This window comes from Mauremys reevesii, linkage group 2 (genome assembly GCF_016161935.1).
Source record: "Mauremys reevesii isolate NIE-2019 linkage group 2, ASM1616193v1, whole genome shotgun sequence".
In the NCBI taxonomy this organism is placed as follows: Eukaryota; Metazoa; Chordata; order Testudines; family Geoemydidae; genus Mauremys; species Mauremys reevesii.
The window spans coordinates 171,981,042-172,007,267 of NC_052624.1; the positions used below are offsets into that span (position 1 = coordinate 171,981,042).

Here is a 26,226-nt window from a genome sequence, read left to right on the forward strand (position 1 = left end):
AAAAATTTGTTTCAGCAACACTGACCTCTGGTGTTTCTGAAACAAAATGTGCTAGGCAGGACTGGCAACTGCTGACTGAAATTGAAATTCTTGTCAGTTTCACTGGTGCTAAAAGTATGTCAGTTTCAGTCAGTGGTTGCTGGGACTCCAGGGTTTGTGAATCCAAGGTAGGTCTGCAAAAAGTCCAGGAGTTGCAGGCCATGGAAGCCTGTCCGAGGCCTCCAGGTTCCCAGCTCCACACTAGGGAGCCTGGAAGTCCTGAGAGCCTAGCCTCCTGTGGACTCAGGAACCTAGTTCCTGAGAACCCTAGCTAGACCCTGATCTTCCAGGATTGCCAGGGTCTCTGGTACAGAGCCAGAAGCTGAACCACAGTTAGAACTAGGGTTTTCAGGTTCTCAGCTCTGTGGCACAGTTTGCATTTGACAAACCAGTATTTTCCAACAAAACTACTTCACTGGAAAACTTCCCACCAGCTCTAGTTATGAGCCTGGGCAATAGCATTTCAGAATGGGAATTTCTTTTATAATGCTGCCTTCAGAGTGGTATACAAGTAGTGGCAGGAAGATGTTAATAATATTTTGCATATATGTCGAGCCATTTGTCCAAGGGTCACAAAGTCCTTTATAAATGGGGCATTATTTTACAGAGGGGGGGAAAGTGATGCACAGGGAGATTATGACTTTCCAAAGACCAACAATGAGTGTGTAGCAGAGTTGTGTATAACCTAGAATTTATGATTATTGTTTACTTTATTACAGTGGTTCCTAGGAGTTCCAATAATGGACCATAATCCCACTGTGCTAGGCGTTGTACAAAGATAGAGCCACAAGATGATCCCTGCCCCAAACATCTGAGAATCATCAGTAGCTTGCAACATCCAGTCCCCTGCTCTAACCCATATACCATGTTGCCTCCAAATACATTAATCAAAATTTGCACTCATTATATACAGGGGCGGCTCTAGCGATTTTGCCGCCCCAAGCAGGGCGTCACACCACGGGGGGCGCTCTGCTGGTCGCCGGTCCCGCGGCTCCGGTGGACCTCCCGCAGACGTGGTCCCGTGGCTCCGGTGGACCTCCCGCAGGCACGCCTGCGGATGCTCCACCGAAGCCGCGGGACCAGCGGACCCTCCGCAGGCACGCCTGCGGGAGATCCGCCGGAGCCGCCTGCCGCCCTCCCAGCGACCGGAAGAGCGCCCCCCGCGGCATGCCGCCCAAGCATGTGCTTGGCGTGCTGGGGTCTGGAGCCGGCCCTGATTATATATAACCTGTTTTACAGATTTTTTTTATGTTTTCATTTTGAAAGAAAATCTCAATCACATGCTAAATAGTATTCGGTGATGTGGTGTGTATAAAGTGTTGCATTTCAGTCTGTTAGCTACTTTGACAGCCCACATCTAATATAAGGATAAAATACAAGCAGTAATTGAATCAAAATGTGATGTTCTTTTGGATTTAGCCATTGCACCGTACCTGTTTCCCTTTGAGAAAATCTAGAAAAGACCACCCTAGTAAAACACAAAACATCCCAAATTAATGATGGTGAAATTTTGCCAAGAAACTTGCATCTGGGCAATAAACTTGTTTGGAGTGAATTTGTCCAGCTGTAGTTTATACCCCTGATAAATGAGGTTTATAATTGAATTTCTGAACACTGCAGTTCATCTCATTCTCTCCAGCCAAATGGCTATATATATAATCACTCTCTCTAGGGGCACTTTAAAACATACAAAACCCCCAGAGCTACCTACGTTGACAAAGTGTTAGCAATGCAAAAGGAACCCAACATACACATGCTGAAATAAAGCAACATCCGACCCCTTAGGCAAAATCTTGGGAAGTAGATGGGCAATATGCTTGGAAGGTTAGCACATTTTTGGTTTTATCAGATGAGTGGAATTTGCTTCCCCCATGTCATCCACTGGGGATGTCCAACCCCCAGACCTACAATTCTAAGGACTTAAAATTTGAGCATCTCAGCTGTTCATAATTTTAGCGTAATATACAAGGAGAAAGGCAATTTCTAAGGTAGCTGGGACATAGACCATAAAGGGCTTTGGGTTCAAAACCAATGTCTTGAATTGCGCATAAGAATTGAATGGAGACTTTATCCAGATGCTGGAGCTTGAGAAAGTTTAGTTTATGGCAGTGTTCATTTATATAACTTAGAAAAGTTTTCTGAGATTTGGGTAGAATCCTGGTCCTTATTGAAGTCAGTGAGAGTTTTGCCACCGACTTCAATGAGGCAGGGTTTCATCCTAGGACTTTAGAGAAGGTAGTTTCGGGGGAAGAAAGGGAGGAAGTGGAGTCAGTTTAGGAATGTGGAAAGATGGAAAAGGTGAGAGTTTTGGGAAGGGAGAAATCAAGACATGGGAAAGGAAAAGGTAAAGTGAAGGGGAATAAAAAGGAAAAATGATTGAGTGGGAGGGAGAAGGGAATTTTCTCCTCTTCCCATTCCTGCCATCTTGTCCCCGCCCCTCCTTTTGCCATTACCTCTTCTCTTCTTTTCTGTTCTAGTAATCTATTTCTTCCTGCCCAAGAACTTATATAGAAGCAAGACCCCGTTCCAACTTGTCTATTTAGCCTGGTGAAATATTGGCAAGTAAGGATGATATGTGTTAATTACTTATTAGAAGAGAGTTAATAGGAGTGATTGTTTCCCTTGGGAGTTATTCTGAAATAGGCTCTCCTTTTAGTGTGTGCAAGGATATTTTGATTATGGAAGAAAAATAAACATAAATATTAAAAACTCAGTCAAAGCCTTTAAAGTTCTTTTACTTAGTTTTCAAGTGAAGCAAAGAGAACAGATCGGTCTGACCCAGGAGACAAAGCTATGTTCTCAAAGCAGTTATTACTGTTAGAAAGTTATTCCAAATGTGAGTTTAAAAAAAACCCAGGTTTTTCCCCCCCTCATACGGTAGGCATAATTGAATGTTTACTTCTTTTCTGGAGTTTCTGAAGAGTGGCTTATGTAGCATGCAGAGTCTGAAAGACACATCCTTGTTTAAGGAGGTAATTTAAACTGGATTGCACTCAGGAGCCTGACGCATCAATGTAAAGGAGTTAGAAGATAATATGAATAGTTCTGATTTTCGTTTTAGATGAAGAGATCAGTTCAGCAGAACTTTGATAAGTTTTCAGCATCAGTTGATTAACATTCCATTCATCTGACCTCATTATGGAATGCTTTTCTAACCCTGTTCCTAGACGCATCTATATTAGACAGGCGACTTTTGTTGTATTGGCATTTCTATTATAGGACCCTTTGTCCCTAAACCATAATGGAGTTTTACCCATACCAGAAAACCATTTTTTAAAACACTAGATTAAAAATGATTTCTTTCTAACATGGGTTAAACATACTTTATCTGATCACTGTGGCCCTCATTTAGAATATGGATCTTAGTCCATACTGACTAGCCAAACATTGTTTAACTCTTGTTTTCAGAAACCATTTTAAAACCAGTGCTTATTAACAATTCCTTAGCACATGTAAAATATGGACCCAGGTCCTTGTTTGAGGCTGTAGAAATTCATATCAGCATGCATGCAAGATTTCAGCCTGAAGAGGAGAGCTCTTTCTTTAAATTAAAGAGGAATTTGAGAAGAATCATCTTAACAGTTTTTATTCTCAACGCTGTGTTCCCATCTGATCTACTCCAGTTGGTGCAGTTATTCACTGCCTGACACCTGTGTAGTCCTTTACACTGGTGTAAATAGAGCGCAAGATTCTATCATTCTGATTTGATAGCATTTTACACCCACTTCGCATTTGATAGCATTTTACACCCATTACTCAAAAGAAACACAGTGGAGAATCAGGCCCTGAGCCTTTGGCTGAAATTGGAGCTTGAATGAGGATGACTGGCAGAGGGTCAATGCACATAAGACTGGGATAATGCTTATACATTCAGGGACGCAACCAGGAGAAATGGCAGAGAAGTATATCAGCCCTGTTGATTGAGGAAGTGTGTGTGTGATTTATCACTCATGTTCACAATTTGGAGGTTTTATTAAATCTTCACCCGCTACTAGGTGACGGCTGTAGCCAAGACTGTTTTTCCTCATCTATGCTTGGCAAGAAGAATGCATCCTTTTCTTTCTAATTCCTACCTTGCATTTCTCACCTCAGGATTAGAGTACTGTAACATGGGGCTACACTTTAAGCAATGTTTCATGCAGAGAGCTCATTACATTTGTGTTCTGTAGTATTCTCTGGCTGTAGATTAGTTTCTGAGTGGAATTTAAGTCGTAATAGTTGGGTCCTGGCTACTTGAAAGTCCATATCTCTTCCTGCAGTTTCAGTCAGTAAAGGTAATCAAGCTAACAGTCAATAAGAATCTTTAAACCGGAGGAGTGGGGGAGGAATCAGGTCTTTATCAACTCACTCTAGTCCTTAGTCTGCCAGATTTGGATTTGTTGATTTACAGCACACACTGTACCCAAGCTGTTTTCCACTCCTGATACTGCTTCAACCTCAGGGTTTCTCAAACAGGGGTCGCTGCTTGTGTAGGGAAAGACTCTGGTGGGCCGGGCCGGTGTGTTTACCTGCCCCGTCTGCAGGTCTGGCCGATCGCAGCTCCCACTGGCCACGGATCGCTGCTCTGGGCCAATGGGAGCTGGGAGCAGCGATCCGCGGCCTGTGAGAGCCGCGATCAGCCGGACCTGTGGACGGGGCAGGTAAACACACTGGCCTGGCCCGCCAGGGGCTTTCCCTACACAAGCGGTGACCTCTGTTTGAGAAACCCTGTTCAACCTTAAGATCAGAGTTTAGTACAGTGGTTCTCAACCTTTTTACCATTGTGGGCCTGTTTGGCCCTCAGGAACTGAAGCTCTGTGTTGATTGGGCCGCAAGATGAGAACTACTGATTGAGTTTCTCTCACCTCTCAGTAACTGCCCCTTCTCATAGTTCCAAGACTCAGTTTAGTTGTCTTGAATAAAATAATTCCTTACTGGCAATTTTACAGAAGTAATGAGGAAACTGTATAATAAAAGGCAGCATAGGTATAAAAATAAGCATGATTGAGATGCATATGAGAGAATGTTAGCCTGATCCTAAAATTAATTACAAAGTAGAGTTTAAAAATCTTACCTGATAGAAAAGTCCTTATCTCACCCACATCAGAAAAATGTATATCTCTGTCCATAGGTGTAATAAAGGATTCAGTAGCTTTAACCCCTGGGCTTTGGCAGGTCAGGATATGTCTCTCAACTAGAGTATAGAATCTTCTAGTCCAGCCCAAAGAAGATTAAATTATTTGTAGTTGTTTGGTACAGAAATTGAGCGAGTGGAAAGTGTTAAGAGTGGCTGAGCAGTGTGATGGTAGTGGGCTAAAGTCTGGAGAATGGTGTTGTATTGGTCATGTATTTTTCCTTAACTTATGATTTCTTTGGTGTTTCAGTGTCCACATGTTTGTGTTTGAAATACATTTGAGTAATCTTCATTCTAAGTTAACAAAGATTTGTAATGGAGAATTTCTTGGTGGCGTTTGAGTGGTTGTGGGGGGCATTTTTCTTTTAATATATATAATGTATTTATCTATGAGGACTGAGGACCCAGGATGGGAGACTGACCATGGGGCTGGAAAGAAGGGCTCCTTTAAAACTATGTATGGGGCAAGGAAACTTTCAGTGATGCTCTTCTGCTGAATGGTCAAATCTTTTCACATGAAGCATCAAGAGTCTGGAAAGCTTTGAGAGCCAGCTGGAGAAAGCTTTAACAGATGTTCAAGCTATCTCCATTGGCCTATGACATTTTAAACAGAGAAGCTATGATGCTTCACCATCTCCCCAGTTCTCTTAAACCTGCTGCCTGACCAGATTCACTCGTGAGCCCTCAGCTTGTCTCCATCCCAGTTTTAAGTCTGTGGCAGTCACTTCGAGCTCCCTCGTCACTTTCTCTTGCCCCAAGCAGTTAATTTCTTGTCAGTATAGGTGCTTAATTTTTATTCAGGTAGATTTTATATGTATAAATTCTGTAGTGATAACTGTTGTACTTGCATGATATATTTGTTTTTAAAAACGTATATGCTTTGACCCCGATTCAAGCACTTAAGCATGTACTTTAAGCACATTAGCAATCCTGTTCAGCAAGCGTTTAAGAATATGCTCTAGTCCTTGTGGCTGTACTGGGACTATTCATATGCTTAATGTTAAGCACATGCTTAAATGTTTTGCTGAGTAGGGGCCTTATAATTTACAAGTAGAAAACAAGACAGCAGGGAAGGGACACAGCAGGAGGGGTGTGTTCTGAGGGTGTATAGTGATTTGACAAGTTCTATAGAGTAGCCAGCTGAGGAGAACATTGTTATGTATGCCTCCTAAAATTCAGAAAGTCTTCAGGAAAGCAGTTTCCCTCCTGTGGGCTTCCTAGTGTTCAGGATACCCAAAAGACAAGTTCTTGGAGCAGGTCCTTGTGGATAGGTGAGCCATTGAAGTGCTCAGCTTGCAAAGTAGTTGCTTGGATGAAGAATGCTTTCTCATTTGGCTACCATATGCGCATACTGCAGAAGTATGCAATGGAACCCCTTCCTTCTAAAAAATAAACAACTGACATGAAAGCACAATATTCACTGTAAAAATACAGCATATGACAAATTAATTTGTCAAAGAATATTGTTAAACTTTGCAGAATACACAGAAATGGTTGTTATTAAATTGTTCATAAATGAAACTATGCACATTAATAACATTTAAAAACAGTCTAGATCAAGACCTTCTGCTAATGTTTACATATCGAAGAACATACATCGTCATCAGTTCCATTTGTCATCAGATAAATTTGTCACCTTTGTTAGTTCTCTCTGCTCAAATGAGCATTAGTGAAACAGTTAACATTGTTGGCATTTAAATTGGCATCTTTAGTTTCAGAGTTATCTCCTCTATTGAGACGAGCAGTGGCAGGTCATACCTCTCAGAGCTATTGCCTCAGGCAGTCTATTTCTGTTGTTATTGTGTATGAAGTAGCGCTCTGAGGGTAAATCAGGGCCCCATTGTGCTAGGCACTGTACAGTGATATGGTGTAAAATCCTGGCCTTTTTTAAGTCAGTGGGAGTTTTGTCATTGACTTCAGTATGGCTGGGATTCTACCTGTGGTCCCTGACCAAAAAAGTTTATCATCTCAGGAGGCAAATGACAAGACAGCAAAGGGATACAGTTCAGGAAGACCACACTTTAACCCTGATTTTCCTTTGGTTCATCTTTTCTTCACATCCGTAAGGACTACAAACATAATTATTTGTACATGAACGCTTGGATTCTGGAGCGTCCGTCTGCTGAGAGAGTAGATTATACAAATTTCTCAGTTTTTAAATACTTATAACTTTTAAACTAATCAACTGTCTTACATGAAAATTCTCCAAAAATTAATTCTACACTAAAAGAATAAGTGCTTTGCATTTGGGGAGGGCACACTATCATGTTCAAAGCAGAGAGGCTTAAAACCTTGTGCTAAGCACAAACCCCAGTGCAACTTTATGGAGTCGCTATTTTGTCTTGTTTCAGAGTGGTAGCCATGTTAGTCTGTATCAGCAAAAAGAGTGAGGAGTACTTGTGGCACCTTAGAGACTAACAAATTTATTTGGGCATAAGCTTTCGTGGGCTAAAACCCACTTCATCAGATGTCTTGGTAATTAACACAGTTGTCTGTAGTGGGTTCCAAATAACTTAGCAGCAACCTTAGCTTTCAGTTTCCTTTATTTTTTCAGTATGAGTTTAAAAAAAAAAGTCACTTGGTGACATTTGTGTCTTTGTGTCTGCCCTTTATATGATATAAAAATTGGGTAACCAACCTTGCAAAATCCAGCCTTTTTAGTGTGACATATATGCAGAGACTGCTTCTTACCTTGTCTGCTTTCAAAGAACCTGAATGGGCACTTCACTCTGTACCCGAGAACATGGTAAGAAGGACAGAGCAGGATATTTACAGTTCTGACTCTATGGATCAGGGGTAATCAATTATATTTTGCCAAGGTCCAAATTTCTTGGTCAAGGTCCAGACTCCAGAGAAAATAATACAAAAACAATAATAATGATAATAAGTAAATAAAAAGATGTTGGGGTCTGTTCAAAAGTGTCTGGCAGTCCAGATTTGGCCCACGGTCCACCTATTGGCTATCCCTGCTATGGATTATTCTTTATAAAATGGATTAATCTCCCACTGCAATGTCTGGAAAGTGCAGTGTGAGCCAGTTGATAACACAAATAAAGCGCACTGGAATCCTGCTGAGGGACTCTAATATTCTAAATAACATAAGGAGGTTCAGGTTAATTAAATAAATCAAAACAATGATTACGCTTCTTTTCTAATTCTTGTTATGTCTGCCTTCAAGAATCCAGGACTATGTGATGTTCCTCTTCTGCACTAATGGGGAAAGTGCACCTCTAGGCGGTAGCAATTGCCCTAATTACAGGAAGGCTCCCATGGGCTCTCTGCTGGAGTTTCCCTCCATGGATGGTAACAGGGATAGAAATCAGGAAACAGAATTCTATAACCAGCTTCCTGTGTGAACTGGGGCACATTTCTTAGACCAAGGTTTTAAAAATCAGAAGCTTAAATACACATTTAGGCAATTGCTTGATTGTTTAAAAGGGCCGAGCTTCAGTGGGTGCTGTTGGGAACTTAGCACTGTTGAAAATTAGGCAGATGTCTATATGTGGATTTTGGAGTCTAACTTTAGGCTCCGTTTTTTTAAAAACTTACTCTAATATCTTTGTGCCTCGATTTACGCTACTGTAAATAATGAGGATAAGACTATTCACCTTCTTGACAGGGGTCTTGTGTCATGAACCTCTGCAAAGATCTGAGAGATCCTCACATACATAGTGCTATATAAGTACAAATAATTATTAATCATTATTTAACTGCTATAATAACAGAACCTTGCTTATCTGGGAGTAACAGTTTTCTCCAGGTGCAAAAGCCTCTGCTGATCTAAGAGCTGTCTGGGTAGAGATGTTGTTATTAACACTGGTGGTATCCTAAATCCCTTTGTTCTGCAAACAGTTTGTCTGAACTGATCTTACTGTAACCTTGAAAACAACTGTTCTGATCCTCCCAAATGCTAGTGACAGTGTTAACTCTGCACTGGCCTCACCTATCAGCCCAACTAAAATGTTTTGGATTGTAAACCAATTTTTGTATGTATTATACAGCATAATTGAATAAAATATTAAGTGTTTAACCTATAAGCGCAATAGAGGAGTAATATAAAGAAAGGCAATATACACTTCTGCTAATTGTGTCTTCAAAGTCTAACTGCAGCCAGAGAGCCAAGTGAGCAAGACTTCCTGGTCACAAGCCTTGCTTACTTTTGAACTCGGTCATGCTTCCTCGATCACGTTTGCCACTGACTTTGATGGGATGAGGATCAGGCTTTAGCTCCATCATCTGACAATTACTTGGGGACTTTTTTCCTTTCATGCTTCTTTAGCATCTTCCTTGGGAAAGAGATGGGCATTGTATTAGCAATTTTTCATGTGCCACATTTAAGCCCTTGGATTTTTATCTTTGTTTATTGCAGCTGGTGCTGAGGAGAAAATTGGATGGGCATTTGGCCTGGGATTAGAGAGGCTGGCCATGATCCTCTATGATATCCCTGACATCCGCCTGTTCTGGAGTGAAGACGAACGCTTCCTGAAACAGTTTAGTGTGCCTCACATTGACCAAAAAGTGCATTTTCAGGTAAGACATATATATATATATATATATATATATATATATATATATATATATATATATATATATATATATATATATATATATATAAAATTTTCTGTCTATAGGAGGGATTGGTCATTACCAAAGGAGACGGGATGTTAAATAATCAAAATTGTTTTCAATAGTAAAATGCAATTTAAAATCATAATAAAATTTCAGCTGATGTGGTAAAATCCTGTCATTACCATACATTTATATCATTGATGGAACATTTTTATTAAGGACAGCACTGAAGCACATGCTTACATGTTTTTCCTGGATAGGGATGAATTCAAGAATGTGCTTAAGTGATTTCCTGAATGAGGATTGTAATTCTGTGTTACTTTGAATGGAAGCTGCCTCTAAAAATACTGTAATAAATTCCCAAATCCTTGCCTGGTGTTACAGTCATGCTATGTACATTCAAGTCACTGGGAGTTGCTCGGCGAACCCTCTACAAAACAGTTTGGAAATGTGACTTGCTATCTTCAATGTGCATGTGGGTACAGCTTTTAATGATACTTAACAAGCACAAGTTTCCTTTGCCCCAATGTATCAGCAGCATTTTCCTCCAGCCTCTTCTATGGGTGAGTTACAAGCTGGAGTTTCAGCAGCACTTTTGTAGTAACTCTGCCATCAAAACCATTCTAACGTTTCTGTAGCTGGCAGACTGCCACACTCGTTGCAGTAATACAGCAGCTGAACATGAATTGATTGAAACGCACTGCTGCATTCAGAGTATACTTTACCATGGGCATGGGGAGGGTCAAGTCAACTGGCATCATTCTTCATTGGAAGGGGTTACTGAAAAGTTAAACCAGCTACTGAAATTTTACTAGGTGTCTCTGTAGGAGAAATTAGATAATAATTGTTGCAGTACTATGTCAATGTGGGAGAGGTGAACTTTAAACACTAGTGTCTTTACTATTCCTCTCACTGAATTTGTGAACCAACTTGTTTTTTTTTATTGTTTGAAAGTAAATATAATATTAAAAGAAAAATTACAATAAATCTGAATCAGCTGTTGAAACAGCTCTCACGTTTGTACAATCACCTAGCAATGAAGATGCATTGGCATATAAGATTGGGGAAAGGCCTCCACAATTCTCTTGTGAAATACAGTAAAAAGGACCTACACAAGAGCAAACCTAAATATTCTAGTGTGTTCACAAAGATCAAACTCCAGCTGGAGGTTTGAAATACCCAGACATCCATTCAGATACAGTACGCATACTTACAACTCCAACTTTCCAGGAAGGAGGAGCCAGTCAAAGCAAATCATGAAAATGACTGACAGAACTCAGTCAAAGCTGAAAAGCCTAGTGAAAAAAACAACTTAATTTTCTTCTCTCTTAATGTTATTGTGGATGTGAGGCTCCGGGTGATGAAATTTATCTTATCTAATCTAATCAAAGAGGAAGGCCTTGCAATGTTTCCTAAAGATAGACAGATGCTGGATTTGCCTGATTTCTTCTGGTAGCTTGTCACATAGCATTCAGTTTAATTCTGATCAGCATCATGCTTATACAGAAGTTAGAATGACAAAATAATGTTTATTGAGAACTTTGAATTTCATTACAAGTGTTTTACTTTCCTTGACCAGATTTAACAGCAGCTCTCCTTTTACCATCATTAAATGAAGCTCTTCAAAATATAAAACGTAACACTTCTGTGATGCTCAGACTATTCCTTCAAATTTCTCTATGCCAGCACCAAAAAAAAAAAAGTTTCTCTTCTCTTGAGATAGGTGAAAATGGTCCCTATAGTAACAGTCAAAAGTTGTTCTCCATGTGAAATCATAGAAATTAGGGATCTGAGAGGACTTCAACTGTATTAGGCAAAATTCTGTCCATTTTAAAATACTCCAGTGCCAGACCGTCTTCCACATCCACTGGCAGACTATTTCACAGTCCAGCAGAGTTTAGTAAAAACATTTTCCTGCTAGCTTGTGAAATTTTTTCTTTGCTCAGTTTCATGCCATTGCTCCCAGTTTTACCACCATGCACCACCTTAAACAATTTTCTCCTCATCTTAGTGCTCTTCTAATACTTGTAGATTGTTATAGTTCGCTAAGTCAGCAGATAGCCAACCTAGAATAACAAAAAATGCATATTTAATTCTGCCTCTATAAGTGAATCCTCAGACATTCATCACATTATGACTGAAACATTGCTTACTGTCTCATTTTTACCATATACTTATAAAATAAATCAATTGGAATATACTGTATTTACATTTCAGTGTATTGCATATAGAGCAATATAAACAAGTTGTATGAAATTTTAGTTTGTACTGACTTTGCTAGTAGTCTGTTGTAAAACTGTTGTACTGATTTTTTATGTAGCCTGTTGTAAAAATAGGCAAATATCTAGATGAGTTGATGTACCCCTTGGAAGACCTCTGCGTACCCCCTCAGGGGTACATGTGCCCCTGATTGAGAACCATTGCTCTAATCACTTGGTGATTAACAAGAGACACTGTTAGTATTTTAAGTTACAATAGCAATTTCATATTCCAATAAAATCATTACAAGAGTTTTAAATATAGTCTCTTGACAAGTGTCTTAGTTAACGTCCTCTCATTAATCCATGTTGAAGTGTTGGGAAGCTATTGCTTGAGTTGAGTTTCTTGAGCCTTTTCTGTTTTTCTTATCTGTCTGTATCAGCTTGCTTGTAGAGATGAACATTAGGTGATGAGTTGTAGAGTTCTTGTTGAAGCAGGGTAGCAGAGGGTGTGTGTACAGGGGGTGCTCACTTCTGAGTGGGTTTTTATACTCTTTCCTTTCTACTTCCATGAATGTAAGAAAACATACCTGTTGTTTCAGTCTTATGTAGATTTAAAGTTTCACTGCTTCATGCCTTCAGAGTTGGCTTGGGTGACACCTTCATCTCCTGAATGTGCTGTCTGAATAACGAATAACATTTTTTTAACTTGCCTTTGTTCTTCTTCTGTCAGAAAAGCTTCAAATGACTTTTAAAGTTAGTTTTAACTCTTTTTCTTTATATTCAGTCAATTTTCAAAGATATTCCTTTGGTTTCATCAGAGTTTAATTGAAGTTGAAATTTTGTTTCAAATGAGTCCAAACACTCCAGTTCTCTCTGTTAAGGTCAGCTCTCAAAGTAGACTTTTAAAATTAAATTCTTAAAGTGTTATCAGAGAGGGTATTGTCTTTTCTTTTTACTTGTTTTTGGAGAGGTTGTTCTCGTCTTCACAAATTTGATGAGGGATTGCTAAAGGATTATCAGGTAACTAGTTTCCCAATTAATGTGCATATTTCTTTACTTAAATGGCTTCTTAAATTAGTAATCAGTTATGACATCAAATGACCTTGCTATATTTGTACATGAAGTATTTCACTATTTACATAGCAATGGTATTAGGACCTTTGCATTTAATTAACATATTTGCAAGTATGCATTTCAGAAAGGTGTTTGCCATTTCAACATTTAAGAAATAAACAAAAGGTTTTAAACACTTGCAATGACACAGGTTTATCCTAGAGGCTTTTTCTGAATAAGTTTTTAGAGTAATTATAAAATTCATTTTAATGATGATAGTTCTAGACTTCTTTGTATAGGCTTACTTATATTTATTACTTTGATAACACACCATACATTTTCTAGCCCACAATCAGGTCTCTTCCTAAAACATGCATTTTTATATGGTCTGTCTTCTTGAAATAAGTATTGCCTTTGTATCAAGCCAATATCTTATACACAGGAGACTTGTCCCATTCTTTGATAACTCTGATTGGTTTGTTGGCTTTTTTTGACTAAATAGGTTCTAGATTTACAATTTACTGTTTGCAGTCTGTTTACAATTTGTAATTCCAGACTCATATCTACATTGTATACAAAGCACAATAATTAACACACATATAAATCTTTCAAAACATAATATGAAAGAAAATAGTATAGAATGTTAAAGCAAAATAGAAGTTATAAAACTGCATCCCAGAGTTGGTGTAAACACATTTGGAGGTAATAAACATTTTATGGCTATAAATAAATGTTTATCTTCCCTGATATTTGCTTGCCATTGGGAGATAAGGTAGATGATAATGATACATATATCATAAACTTCAGTAAAGGCACAGGCAAGTTTAGTGACTTAATATTTTAAAAAATATAATTATTTTATTAATATCATTTTGCACCAATATTGAGTTCTCTCCTCTACACTCCTGAGCCTTAGGATGCTCTTTGGAAGGCTGCCTCTTGAATCTCCATTTCCCTCCCCATGAATTTTGTGAGAGGCTAGTTGGCAGCTTCTCTAGCCCTTGCCTCTTGAGCCTTTGGTGGTTCCCCCAGCCTTACTGTGCTCCTCCTTCCCCACCTTAGGGCCCTCAGCCCCAAATGATCCAAAATAGGCTCAACAAACCAGAATAGGCTTGTTGGCAGGATAATAAGGTAAAATTTGGTTTTTGGCTACACTTTGTGGGGTTGCTGCTGGATGTCTTTTCAGGGGTCCCTAGTCTATGAGATAAGCACCCTTTTAATTCTTACAAAGCTAACTAAATAATTTAAGAAGGAGTTTGTTAAGGGACTAAAACTCCTTTTAGGAATTCTGGTGACTTGAGGTGGTCTTAACAGTAACAAGTCACCAGGACCAGATGGCATTCACCCAAGAGTTCTGAAAGAACTCAAATGTGAAATTGCGGGACTACTAACTATGGTTTGTAACCTGTCCTTTAAATTGGCTTCTGTACCCAGTGACTGGAAGATAGCTAATGTAACGCCAATATTTAAAAACGGCTCTAGAGGTGATCCCGGCAATTACAAACTGGTTAGAAATATTGAGAGCCTGTCCTCACAAGCTTCCCAGCCCAGTCATGCAGACTCCAGGAGGCATGGATTCATACTTTCAGTGCTTAACTGAACCAAACTTTTGAACCTTTGGAGTTTACTCTATCAGTTCTTATAAATGGTGGTGCATAATTTTCAGATTATGTTTTTCCACTGGTCATTAAAACATTCTTCAAATAGACAAGATCATCTCATTGGAAAGCAATAACCTTTAATATTATCTGGGTTAAATATGCTCTTGTTCAAAGATGGAATTTAATTTTAACGCATTCTCAGGACTTACTAATGCAAGAAACACATACTGTAAAGAACACTTTAACAGCCTGAATTTGTCAGGTTTGTACTCTATCATCACAGTCGTTTGGTGTTTGAATGCAAACAGTAGTGTGTCAAGAAGCTGCTGGCAGAAGCTGACAACTCACATACCCTTGTGCTCACCTGCAGGGGCGGCTCTAGAGATCACGCTGCCCCAAGCAGCGCGGAGCGCTGCGCCGCCCTTCCCCGGTCCCGCGGCGGGTCTCCTCTTCCCGCGGCTCCGGTTGAGCTCCTGCCGACATGCCTGCGGCAGGTCCACCGGAGCCCGGGACGAGCGGACCTGCCACAGTCATGCCTGCGGGAGCTCAACCGGAGCCGCGGGAAGAGGGGACCCGCCGCAGTCTTGCCTGCGGCAGGTCCGCTCCTCCCGGGCTCCGGTGGACCTGCCGCAGGCATGCCGGCGGGAGCTCCACCGGAGCCAAATGCCGCCCCCCCGGGAAACGGCCGCCCCAAGCGCCTGCTTGGCGCGCTGGTGCCTAGAGCCGCCCCTGCTCACCTGGCACAGCAGTCTGAAAGTATTTTTCCCCATAGATGAGACTACTGTGTTGACCTGGATTAACTAAATGGCTCAACCTGTAACTTGTCATGTCACGGGAGTATGGAGGATCACGGGAAGTTATTGCCCTGCAATCACTAGCATTTGTTGCCTATGTTCAGAATGTAAAGCAGGTGAGAGGTAGGACCTGGAATGTAAAAGGCAGGAACAACTGAGCACCTGAAGAACATGATATTATAATTAAAGGAAATCACTTGGACCCGTTTATAATAATAATAATAAATATCTAGTTCTTCTATAGCGTCTTTCCTCAACAGATTTCAAAGTGCTTTACAAAGGAGATCAAAGGCCTTGGCTACACTGGCGCTTTACAGCGCTGCAACTTTCTCGCTCAGGGGTGTGAAAAAACACCCCCCTGAGCGCAGCAAGTTACAGTGCTGCAAAGCGCCAGTGTAAACAGTGCCCCAGCGCTAGGAGCGCGGCTCCCAGCGCTGTAAGCTAATCTCCACGGGGAGGTGGAGTATGTGCGGCGCTGGGAGAGCTCTCTCCCAGCGCTGGCACCGCGACCACACTCACACTTCAAAGCGCTGCCGCGGGAGTGCTCCTGCGGCAGCGCTGTGCAGCTCTAAGTGTAGCCATACCCAAAGTCATTATCCCCATTTTACAGATGGGAAAACTGTGTGATTTGATCTAGTATATTATGTGATATCTCCATTCGTCAGAGCAACTAGCGTAGTTACACATACAGATAATGACCACTTCCTGAATTGTTCTGAGCTGGCGTTCTTGTGAAAAAGACCTCAGATGTTGGCACCTCACACAGGGAAGGGTACAAAAATAAAATGATATTTGGGGAGGGAAGAGGAGAGAGGCTCATATAAAATGCTGTACACCTGTAGGTGTTGACAGATGGGTTCTGTTGCCAAGGCAGTTTTCTGGAATCTCAGTTGTTTCACTGCCACACTAAGCAGCATGTTGTTTCAGTCTTGTAGGAGTATTGTTCTTCTGCACAAAGTCAGTTACATTTCCCAGTGGCTGCTTTTTTCGTTATTTATTTCTATTGCAGCAGAGCCTAGGGTGCACCTGAGATCAGGGTCCCGTAGCACTAGGCATTGCACAGACACTTAGTAAGGGACCTTACTTGAAGAGGCTGACAAAAAGTGAAAGAATGGAGGTGGTGTTATCCCCATTTTACAGAGGGTTTAATGTGACAGAGAGAACGAGCGACTTGGGAAGATCACACAGGAAGTCTGTAGCTGAGCTAGGAATCTAACCCAAATCTCTTGAGTGCAAATTCAGTGCCTTAACCATAAGACCATGCAGCTTCTTGGTGTGTTGTATTGTCAAGACATAACAATATTGGGTTTCCTGTGGGGTTGTTGTTACTGTTTTTAATGTTGTGTGAACTCTAAAATAAGGGGAAAAAAAGAGTAAAAATGTTTATGGATCCTTGACAATATACCTCTGTAATATACAGTGTTCCTTTCCTGTCTCCCTTGGTGGCTGATGCTCCTGTATACCTCCCCCACTCCCGTTTGTCTTCATTGAGTGTTTTGTGTGAGTAATGACTGCAGGATCAAGCCCATAATCCGTAACAGAGTTCTGTTTACCCAGTTACCCAATTAGCACCTTGTTCACTACACACCTGAGGTTTCTTGCCACTCCACACCATGCAGCTTTAAAACCTCTCATTACCCATTCACCACAGGGTCGTCATCAGTTTCCTCAAACAAGTGAAATGTCCCTAGCCTGATACCTGAGGAGTGATGGCCACTGGGAGATAGAAGCAGGGCTGGCTCTAGGTTTTTTGCTGCCCCAAGCAAAAAAAAATTTGGCTGCCTCCGGCTTTTTTTTTTTCTTTCAGCTTTTATACATGTTTTCACTTTGCAGTTTTGTTTTGACTGTTTACAATTTTTAAAAAAATATAAACAGAGAATTTGTAGTTAGTGAAATAAAACAATTTCCTACTAGCGTAATTTTAACAAAACCCTCCCACCCGGCCCAACTCTTACCTTGCTGCAGATCTGGCCCGAGGTGGATTCATCTCCCGTCACCGCCGCTCCCAGCGCCAGGGGTTGGGGCTGCTGCTGGATCCCAGCCCCGCTCATCCTTGGTCTTCGCCTTGGCCCTGGCACGAGCTGCTGCTCTGCTCCCCTCTCCTGGCAGGGGCGGCGCAGAGGGGAGGAGGAGGAGGAGGCAGAGTCGGGGACAAGCCGAGGAGGAGCGGCCCACCCGGGCACCAGGTTCCTCCCGTCCTCTTCAGCCGGAGCAGGGCCGTGCTACTGGCTCTCGCCTGGGGGGTGGGGGGTGACCGCTGCCCACGGGAGAGCGGCGGGGACAGGTTCCTCACTTAGCCGGCTCCCTGCCCAGCTGCACTCGGCGGCAGAAAAACAGGCTGGTTACTGCCCAGGACGCCGCTTCAGGTATGAGCTGGGGCCCCAGCATTATGCCACCCCATATATTTTACTGCCCTAGGCACCTGCTTGTTTAGCTGGTGCCTAGAGCCGCCCGTGGACAGAGGACTTGTTCTGGAAATCTCAGGGAGACCAAAAATAGAACAAACTGACAGGCTTAAGGGAAAACATTTTCGAAACTTAAGTAGCTTTGCCTGTATGTTGCTAGTTCTGTCTCAGAAAAATAAAATCTAAGGTCCAAGCCAGCCATTTCATCCTGTTTGAACTGATTATGTACTGTGAAGGGGGTGGGTCTAATGACCCACCATTAGTATGCTCCTCTGTATAATTTACATTTATCTTCTTAGTCTGTGATTAGCTTTATTTCCCAATAAAAAAAAGTAAATAGATTCACTGGTTGTTGCGGTTTCAGATATTTTTCATCAAGATAGGGTAACTCCATGCTTAAATGGTTATCCATTTATTATGTTTGCTTTCTAATAGTACATCTATTAAAGGCAAATATGCAACCATTAGTATGTAAATTGAACTTGGATGTCTGCACATTTGAGCTACAGCTTCAAATGTGACTTATTGGCTAATTAGTTTTATTGTAATTGAAGATGTATACAGAGCACATATTTGTAGATACATATAGAGAATACGTGATGGTGTGGCATAAAAATTTTATTGGCATAAATTTGGAAATGTTGCATTTCTTATGAGTGAGTTTTGCAGATCACCCCAAATGAGTATCAATAAAATTTTTACACCACCCCACACCATCGTGTATTGTACATCATCTTCGGGGGAAGGGATGGAGAGGAGGATGGAACACTCCCTTTTCTTCTCACACCAATGGGCGGGGGAAGGGAACCACTGACACTTTCTACTGTCAGCTCAGAATAAGGAGACCTCACACTCAGCCTTTTTATTGGACTAGAAACCTGTCAATCATCATGGCCTCTAGCATCATGAGTCATGACAGTAGGCGCAAGATGCTGAGCTCTCTGGCCTCAGTCCAGCAGAGCACTTAAGCACATGCTTACCATTAAGGTCATGCGTAATCTCACTGAAGTCACTAGGATTACTCGTGTGCTGAACGTTAAGCATGTCCTTAATGGGTTGGATGCTCGTTGGATCGCGGCTAGATTGCTCAGCACTTTGCAAGATTGAACTGAGTGCTCAGCATCTTGCAGGACTGAGTTCATGGTAAACAGAAAAATGGTTTTAAATGATCCTGAGTAAAATCATGACAGTTTAATGCTTTAAAAATGTAAAATAGATATTCGAAAGCCTTTGAAACCACTTGGTATCACTGAACTGCATGAGGGAAAGGTATTTCATCAAGCCGGCTTTTGGAGGAGAGTGTGCAGCACCTGCCTTCCAGTCCTGACTAAGGAAGGGTGGTTAAAGAAGGATAGAGGATTGGGAGGGCTGGCTGGAGCTGGGGGAGGGAAGAAAAGGGTGGTTTAAAAATGGAGGAGAGAAGGGAAAAGAAGTGAGAAATAACATTGAAAGGTAAAATAAATTAGGTGAGAGGCAAAAAAGCAACATTTCTAGAGTGGATTCCAGAGAATACACAGAGTGAAAGAAATGACGAAAAGATTATTCTAGATATAGAATGAAAAAGAGAGGCAATAGGGTTTTTTTTTAAAGTTGACTTTGTGATATATTGGCAGTTTCCCTGTTTCTAGTAAGTAAATAAACTGGAAAATCTTCTCAGGCTTTATCCAGTTCTGACCCACTCAGTGGTGCTGGAACAATTTGTATAGTGGGGGTGCTGAGAGCCATTGAACCAAACTGTAAACTCTGGATATGATAGAAACCACTTCAAGCTAGAGGGTGCTGCAGTACTCCTAGGATCCGTATTTTTAGCACCTATGGACCCATTTGCATGTGGGTCCATAGGTGCAAATGGGAGGTCGCAAAAATCAAGGTCGCAAGCCATAAAAGGAGAACCTGTCCTTTTAGGTATCATCTCCCATCACAAGTCAAGTAGGGAAAGAAATTGTCTGATTTAGAGTAACATAGATTTATAGTAACTCTCTTAAAATTGGTATAATCTCCCCCAAAATGTCTGCAGCTCAGACAGTGCGGGAAGGAGGGGTATAGTATATGCTTTGCTCCATAACTCAAAAATATACCATTCAAATTTAGTTTTGCATTTTCGGGTGTGGAGGTACATGGGAGTTTAATAAAGGGGCTAAATCAAGATCACCTGGGACCAATAGCTTATATGTTAACAAACTATGCATGATTCCAATAGTGATTAGTGTTGAAAAATTAATTACCATGGCAACTCTGCCATCGAATCGGAGAATCCATTTACAGTATCATACAACCACAAGTTCAGTAGTGCAAAAATATACCTACTGGAATTGTATCCAACCTTTCAATTTAATGAACATTCCAAATACCTTTAAAACTTTTTTCTTTCTCTGCATATTATTAGCTCCTGGTTCCCACTGGATATGGAGTGGAAGGTATAAGAAGTCTGACCTGAGCTCAGAGGTTTCCCTCAGCTATCAGTTCTTGATGCTGTCTCTATATTACCTAAGGGCCAAATTATGTTTGGCCCTGTGCAGACATGCTAATCAGTGTGGAGAGAAGATGTAAAGAGCCTCTAACTACCAGCCCTAGAATAGCTGTTAACTCCCGCTCCTGGAATATCTCAGACTGTAGCCCAGCTGCCCTAGCTGCGTGTGCACGCACCTCTCCCCCCCAACCATGGTCTCAGTCATGCCTCTCCAGTGGTCTACCCTTGTGTGTACTCTGAATTACTGTTTCATCCTTTGGGGACTTGGGGACAGTTAAAGCAGGTACTGAAGAGACTTAACAAAGGCACCTCTAACCACACAAATTGTTCTCACAGACAAAGCACCAGAGTTATACAGATCTATGGAAAAATAACAAACATCTGTGTGCAAGACCCTCAATCAGATTCTGCACCCCTCCTGAACATCCTTTGGATAGCAGTCACTGTCTTCCACAGAGTCTAGGATTCTTCTGCACCTCTGGCTCCTTCTGCCCAGTCTTGTCTTCTACATTCACTTGCTGGAGAGTTTTAACAGCAGATTCTAACTTTTGTCTTTGCCCTGGGATTTTTTTCCATTCATAGCAGCCCTCTGTGTTTGTTACCTAGGTCAGAATCGTTAGCAAGTCAATAGCCTTTGGCTGGCAATTTCAGCACAACAGGATCATGTCAGCTGTGTCCCTCTTAAACGTGGACAAAAAGGGCAGCAGCAGGTCTTGATGCCTTTACTTGATGTTAGGGATTTTAAGGGGTCCCACTTGCCCCAGACTGTGTCCCGCTTGCCCCATGTTGAATTAGCTGAGCATAATTAACATTAGGCCATTATAGGTCAGCTTGATATTAAGACATAGGATAGCTGGTATGGCATAATCGAAAGGCCAACAGGAGAATACTGATAATTGTGAAACATGGCCTAGTATAACAGCATATTAGCAATGGAAAATTAATAAAGAGTCTTGTACAATGAAGTAGTTGTATTGGGCAATTTGGTAAACAATAAGGCGTTATTAACAATTAAGATCCAGACCCCACCCATAGGGTCAGAAGCAAACTGCATCCTAACCCCTGCCTTTCAGGCCCAGGTCTGTTAGCAAAACCCAATTGCTATATAGAACAAAGGTTAAGTTCTGCAATTCTTGTCTGTCTATATCAGGGGCATGAGGGGGTGATGAAGAAACCAGAGAAAGGAACTGAGGGAAGCTCAGCTAGAATGCTGAGCCTCCAATGCAAACCGCAAAGGAGGGGTCTTACAGGCAGGCAGACTACCAACGAAAACTGCCCAGAAACAATAAAAGGAAACACCATGTATGAAAAAACTGAAGTAGCTTGCAAATGTCACAACTGATACTCCCAAATAAGGGTATTTTAAGTAAATGCTAATTTTTTTTTTTTTTTTAAGCTTTGTAAAATAAATAACAGGCAGGCAGGAGTTTTTTTAACCTCTCCCTGCATGCATGCTGTACTATAATAAAAGTGCCTCAGTGTATCCACAGATGACATCCCCCATCTGAGAGTAAGAGACCTTTTGAAATCTCTGCTGATAGGGGCTTGAGAGGAGACCGTAGTAGGCTCTGGTGGGGGGTAAGTCATAAGCTGATCCAACCTTGGGACATGGTCAGACGCACCTGAGGCCGGTCAGGTCAGGTCAGGTCAGGTCAGGTCAGGTTAGGCTGAGCTACTGTAGGCTGAGCTACAGTCTCAGTCTCAAGGTGTGTGTGCCGGCAGCCTCGACCACGCTCTTTGGGTCCGGAGAAACTGATCGCCTATTAGAGCTGGGGTTGTTGGTTGTGGAAGCAAGCCACAACCCGCTTGAAGAGAGATTGAAAGCTTCCTGACTGGCAGGCTTTGGTAAGTGGCTAACCAGTCAGGTGCTTGTGTTGTTCCCTATCCTGTGTCCCTTACCCTCCATATCCCCATGGCCCTGTGACCGCTCTTTGAGCACTGCCTTGTAAGAGGCCGCAGAGTCCCTTTTTGTCCCCCGAGCCATAGCTCCCTTCCCTTCGCTACTGCAGCATTTGTTCTGTCAGCCCGCCCCTTGTCCGCCTTCCTGCAGGTTTGCTAGAGGGAAAATGCCTGGGAACCTGCTCCTTGTGTTCCTGCCATGAAAAAGGGCAGGCCGAGTGGGCCCATAGTGTGTAGACTGTGGTAACCCCCGAGTTAGCATCCTGGTGTGATTGGCTTGGAGTGAAGTGTGTGTGAGCATGGGGGGGGCCAGGATCGAAAGTCTATATGTACGTTACATTATAGGTCGTCGACGTGTAAATATTTAGAAAATGGAATTGGTATACCAGAAATGATCCAAAACTGCAATTTCCTGAAGGGAAGTTTTGACCTTGACGGGATTGTACACATGCCTGTATTGTGAAGGTTGTTTTAGAGAATAAGGTTGGCCAGCTCCCGTCAGCAATAGGCAGACAGTGGAGGGGCCGTAAAACTAGCTCAGTAAATGAAGCTAACAGCCCGTAGATGTGCCAGTGAATGCTGAAATAATGAGCGTTACACCCTGACTGCTGGTGAGAGAGGCAAAGGGGTGTGATGTGTTTTGTTGTATGTTTTGTCCACTGTGCTAGCATGTCTGTTAAGTGTTTTATAGTTAAATCTAGTATTCCCCATGCCAGAGAAGGCACACCTGCCCATATATATATACTCATTATGGTCCTAAAGTAGGCAGGGAGCTGCTGCCCGGCCTCCACTGAAGAAATATCAAAAGATTTGCTTTGTGAATTAAATTGTGCAATCTGTTGTACCCCAAATGGTGTGTATCTGGATGTGTCTGATCCACAATGAGGTCCTGGCAGGTTTTCAGAAGGACACTCTGAAGGAGCAGACTGACCCCAGCCCTTCCTCGTTGCAACAGGAACAGCTGGTTAAAGTCTCTCCTCCCTGTGGGCATTGTGAGCACATTGGGGCTGCCCAACTGGCTGAAATTTGTCTAAACCCAGCAGGACCACTTCACTGTGCTGTTCATGCTGTTGTTTTCAGTGCTGAGGCAGAGAAGGATTGTATTAAGTCTAGACATATAAAAATGTTATTAATAAATAATATGCATCAAAATGTGATGTGTGTATGTAAATAGATAGATGGGGGAAGTCAAAGCCCCGCCCTCCTGCTAAATTGGTAGTGAAACAATGCCTGTGCCCATGAAAAGAAAAAAAAAGAAAAGGGATCGGCCCATACAAGCAGGCAACCGCAGTTTGAGGAAGTTAAAAGAAGGAAAGTTAAAAGTTAACTCTATAGTTATTGGAGAAAATTAAGCAGTAAAACTATGTATAAATATTAAAAGAAGGTGTTATGAAAAGAAAAATCTTGGTTTCTTTGCAGTCATTCCTTTGGGAGTGTCTGTGAATAATCCAGGCAAGAGGTTATATAAGTAAAATTATTTGACTATAAAAGATAGTCAATTTTGTTAAAAAACACGTATGGTGGGTACAATCTTTGTTTTATAATAAATTGGTGTTGTTTTGGGGTTGTAAAAACAAACAAAAAGAAACTAGTGTTAATTTTGGTATTTAATATTTGATCCTTAAGGTAATTTAATGTGTTATAAAATTTTGGTAAGAGATTTTGAATCTGGTTTGGTAACAAATAGCAAATAGAAGCTGTAGTAAGCCTTAAGGTGGCTCTATGCAATCAACGGTTATGTTGTCAAAGAAAAGCCAAAATGGCTTGTGTTTTCCATTTAAAAATCAACATGTATTTAAGAACAGAAGTTAAAAGGTAAAAACCATTAAAACCTGACCTGTCTATAGAACAAATACAGGAAATATGGGGAGTAATTTAAGTAATTCCTCAGTTTTGCCTGCAATCAGTAAGGAAAATTATTTAGATTAATTTTGTTTGAATGTTGTAATTGTAAGTATGTGTTAGTTTTAGTAAAGTATTCTCTTGTGAAAAGACAAATGCCAAAACTGCTGTAAAACTGTGAGTAGCAACAGTGATTATGAACTTAATGTACTGAAAAAAATTATAACAAGTTGTGCAACTTCATAGATCTAGTATGGTTAAATGCCTTTTGAAGGCCACTCCCAATTGAAAGGCCAGATTAAGCTTTTATAAAATTTATACCAGGGCACCCAATGCAACTATCAACAGTGCCCTGCTGGCTTTGGCTCAGATGGACATTCATTTAATAAATAACACAATGCTTAATTATTGCAAGAGACTAATGAAATGTGTTAGGTCTTTTATATATAATAGCTCTGCTGCTTGCTGGAACCAGAAGGCTGAATCTACATGGAAGTCCACCAGTGAGAAACTACTCTGGCCTCATTCTGAAAGACCCTTATCAAATCCTGTTAATTACCAACACTGCTGTGAAGTGCCGAGAACTGACTACCTGCCCATGTTTCTCACTGTAATGGCTCTCCGACTGATGAGCGGTCTATCTTTCCTCCTTCTAGACAACAGGAGTAAAGGACAGGGTAAAGATGTGGCAACTTTTCCTTTGTCTGCTGACAAACCCACTGAGCCTTTGAATCTTACTAAGAACACAACCTTTCCACCTGAGGACATAATAAAGCCTCCAAGCAAGCAAGGTGATAGTGCTAGCAACCTCTCCCTTGCTGCCTCACTGCCGGACAGCTAAGTGAATTAAGACTCGAAAATCTCAAGAATAGCCAAAACTACCTGAAAATGAAACTTGTAGTGTTCCTCAAACTCTCCTCCTTAATGAACTTAGGGTGGGATGGGGCTGATGGAGCAGCTGGATGGTCGCCGCTAGGCCAAAAGACTTTGTTGTTTTGCTTTTGCTCATGTGACCCATGGTTTGGCCCACGTGAGCAAAGGAGGGATGATTACACTGGTGTCACGACACTAGTAGTACACAATAGTGGTAAGCCAGTCCTGTGGGGCCTGTCTGTGAATATCTGGATTGACTTTATCAACATGCCAATAGGTTGCTCATAGGCATATGTGTCTGTATAGTCTCTGGATGGATTGGAGCCTTGCCTTGTGCAGAAGCTGCCTCCATCACAGTAGCAAAGAAATTGTTTAGGATTTTTATTCATGATTCGGTCTCCTGTTTCTATAAACAGTAACCGAGGTATCCACTTTATGGGTCAGGACATGCAGCAAGTCTGCAAGACTCTCCACATTGAGCAGCATTTACATTGTGCTCACCACCCTCAGTATGTAGGGACAGTGGAGGGAAAAGGGGAACTTGCAAACAAACTAGCCAAACTGTGTAAGGAAACAATCTTTGACATAGATGCATTCTATGACAAGGTAGATAAAATGCTAGTTTCTGAATCTGCCACGATACTCATGGAAAAGTCTGTTTTCCTGCCTAGAGGCCATCCCTGTAGCAGATAACATCACCTGTACCTTATTACAGTATTCTCGAAAAGAGACCCAGAGGGATTCAAATAAATTATACTTAATGCCACGTTAGGAACTATCAGGTTTACTTTACCGTTAACTCCCTTTCAAATTGCCGCTATTTGTCCAAGTATTTGTGAAACCCAACAGCCTGAAGAGTTAACTCAGGTGTAGGCAGGAATGGGTGGATTGCACGTTATTTCAGCCCTTAGTTCTATGACCCAAAAGGTATTAAGAGGTGGTATTAAATATCACTGATGCTGGAAAGGAATTGCAGTGGATCTGGCATGTTTGGGATTTCCTGAGTGACCAGCTAATGGCCATTCAGAGTGATCTTGAGCACCAGGCTTGCCCACGGCCCTTACAGACATCTCAGGAGTACCATCTGACCTGTGGTCATGAAGGCATAATTGGAAATTCTGCATTCACAGTACTCCTTCCAAGCATATGGACCAGTTAAAGAAAGTGTGACCTTCCACATACCGAATCCTGCCAGGCCCGTGGGAAGCATGCATATGAGATTGGGTAATTCACCAAGACATTTGGGAAATCAAGCCACCTGATATGCCTAGCCCATTACATTATCAAAACCCTCTAGCCCTCCATACCTCTAGGTACATATAGTGGGGACTATCAAAAGGAGGGTTGTCCATGCATATTTGTTTTTT

General features: G+C 41.5%; 1 protein-coding gene across 18 annotated transcripts in view; it reads left to right on the plus strand.

Annotated features, from left to right (window-relative positions):
• Window positions 1-26,226, plus strand: part of FARS2 (phenylalanyl-tRNA synthetase 2, mitochondrial) — a 324,031-nt gene that overhangs the window by 176,596 nt on the left and 121,209 nt on the right. For 14 of the 18 annotated variants that reach the window (XM_039525751.1, XM_039525755.1, XM_039525749.1 and 11 more), the window contains 2 exons: window positions 9,522-9,682; window positions 17,336-18,073. In XM_039525751.1, coding sequence (XP_039381685.1) covers window positions 9,522-9,682; window positions 17,336-17,788 — 614 coding nt within the window. In that variant the 3' untranslated portion in view covers window positions 17,789-18,073. Of the gene's footprint in view, window positions 1-9,521; window positions 9,683-17,335; window positions 18,074-26,226 lie in introns of those variants that run through there. The other 4 variants (XM_039525765.1, XM_039525767.1, XM_039525766.1 and 1 more) reach the window with 1 other exon arrangement.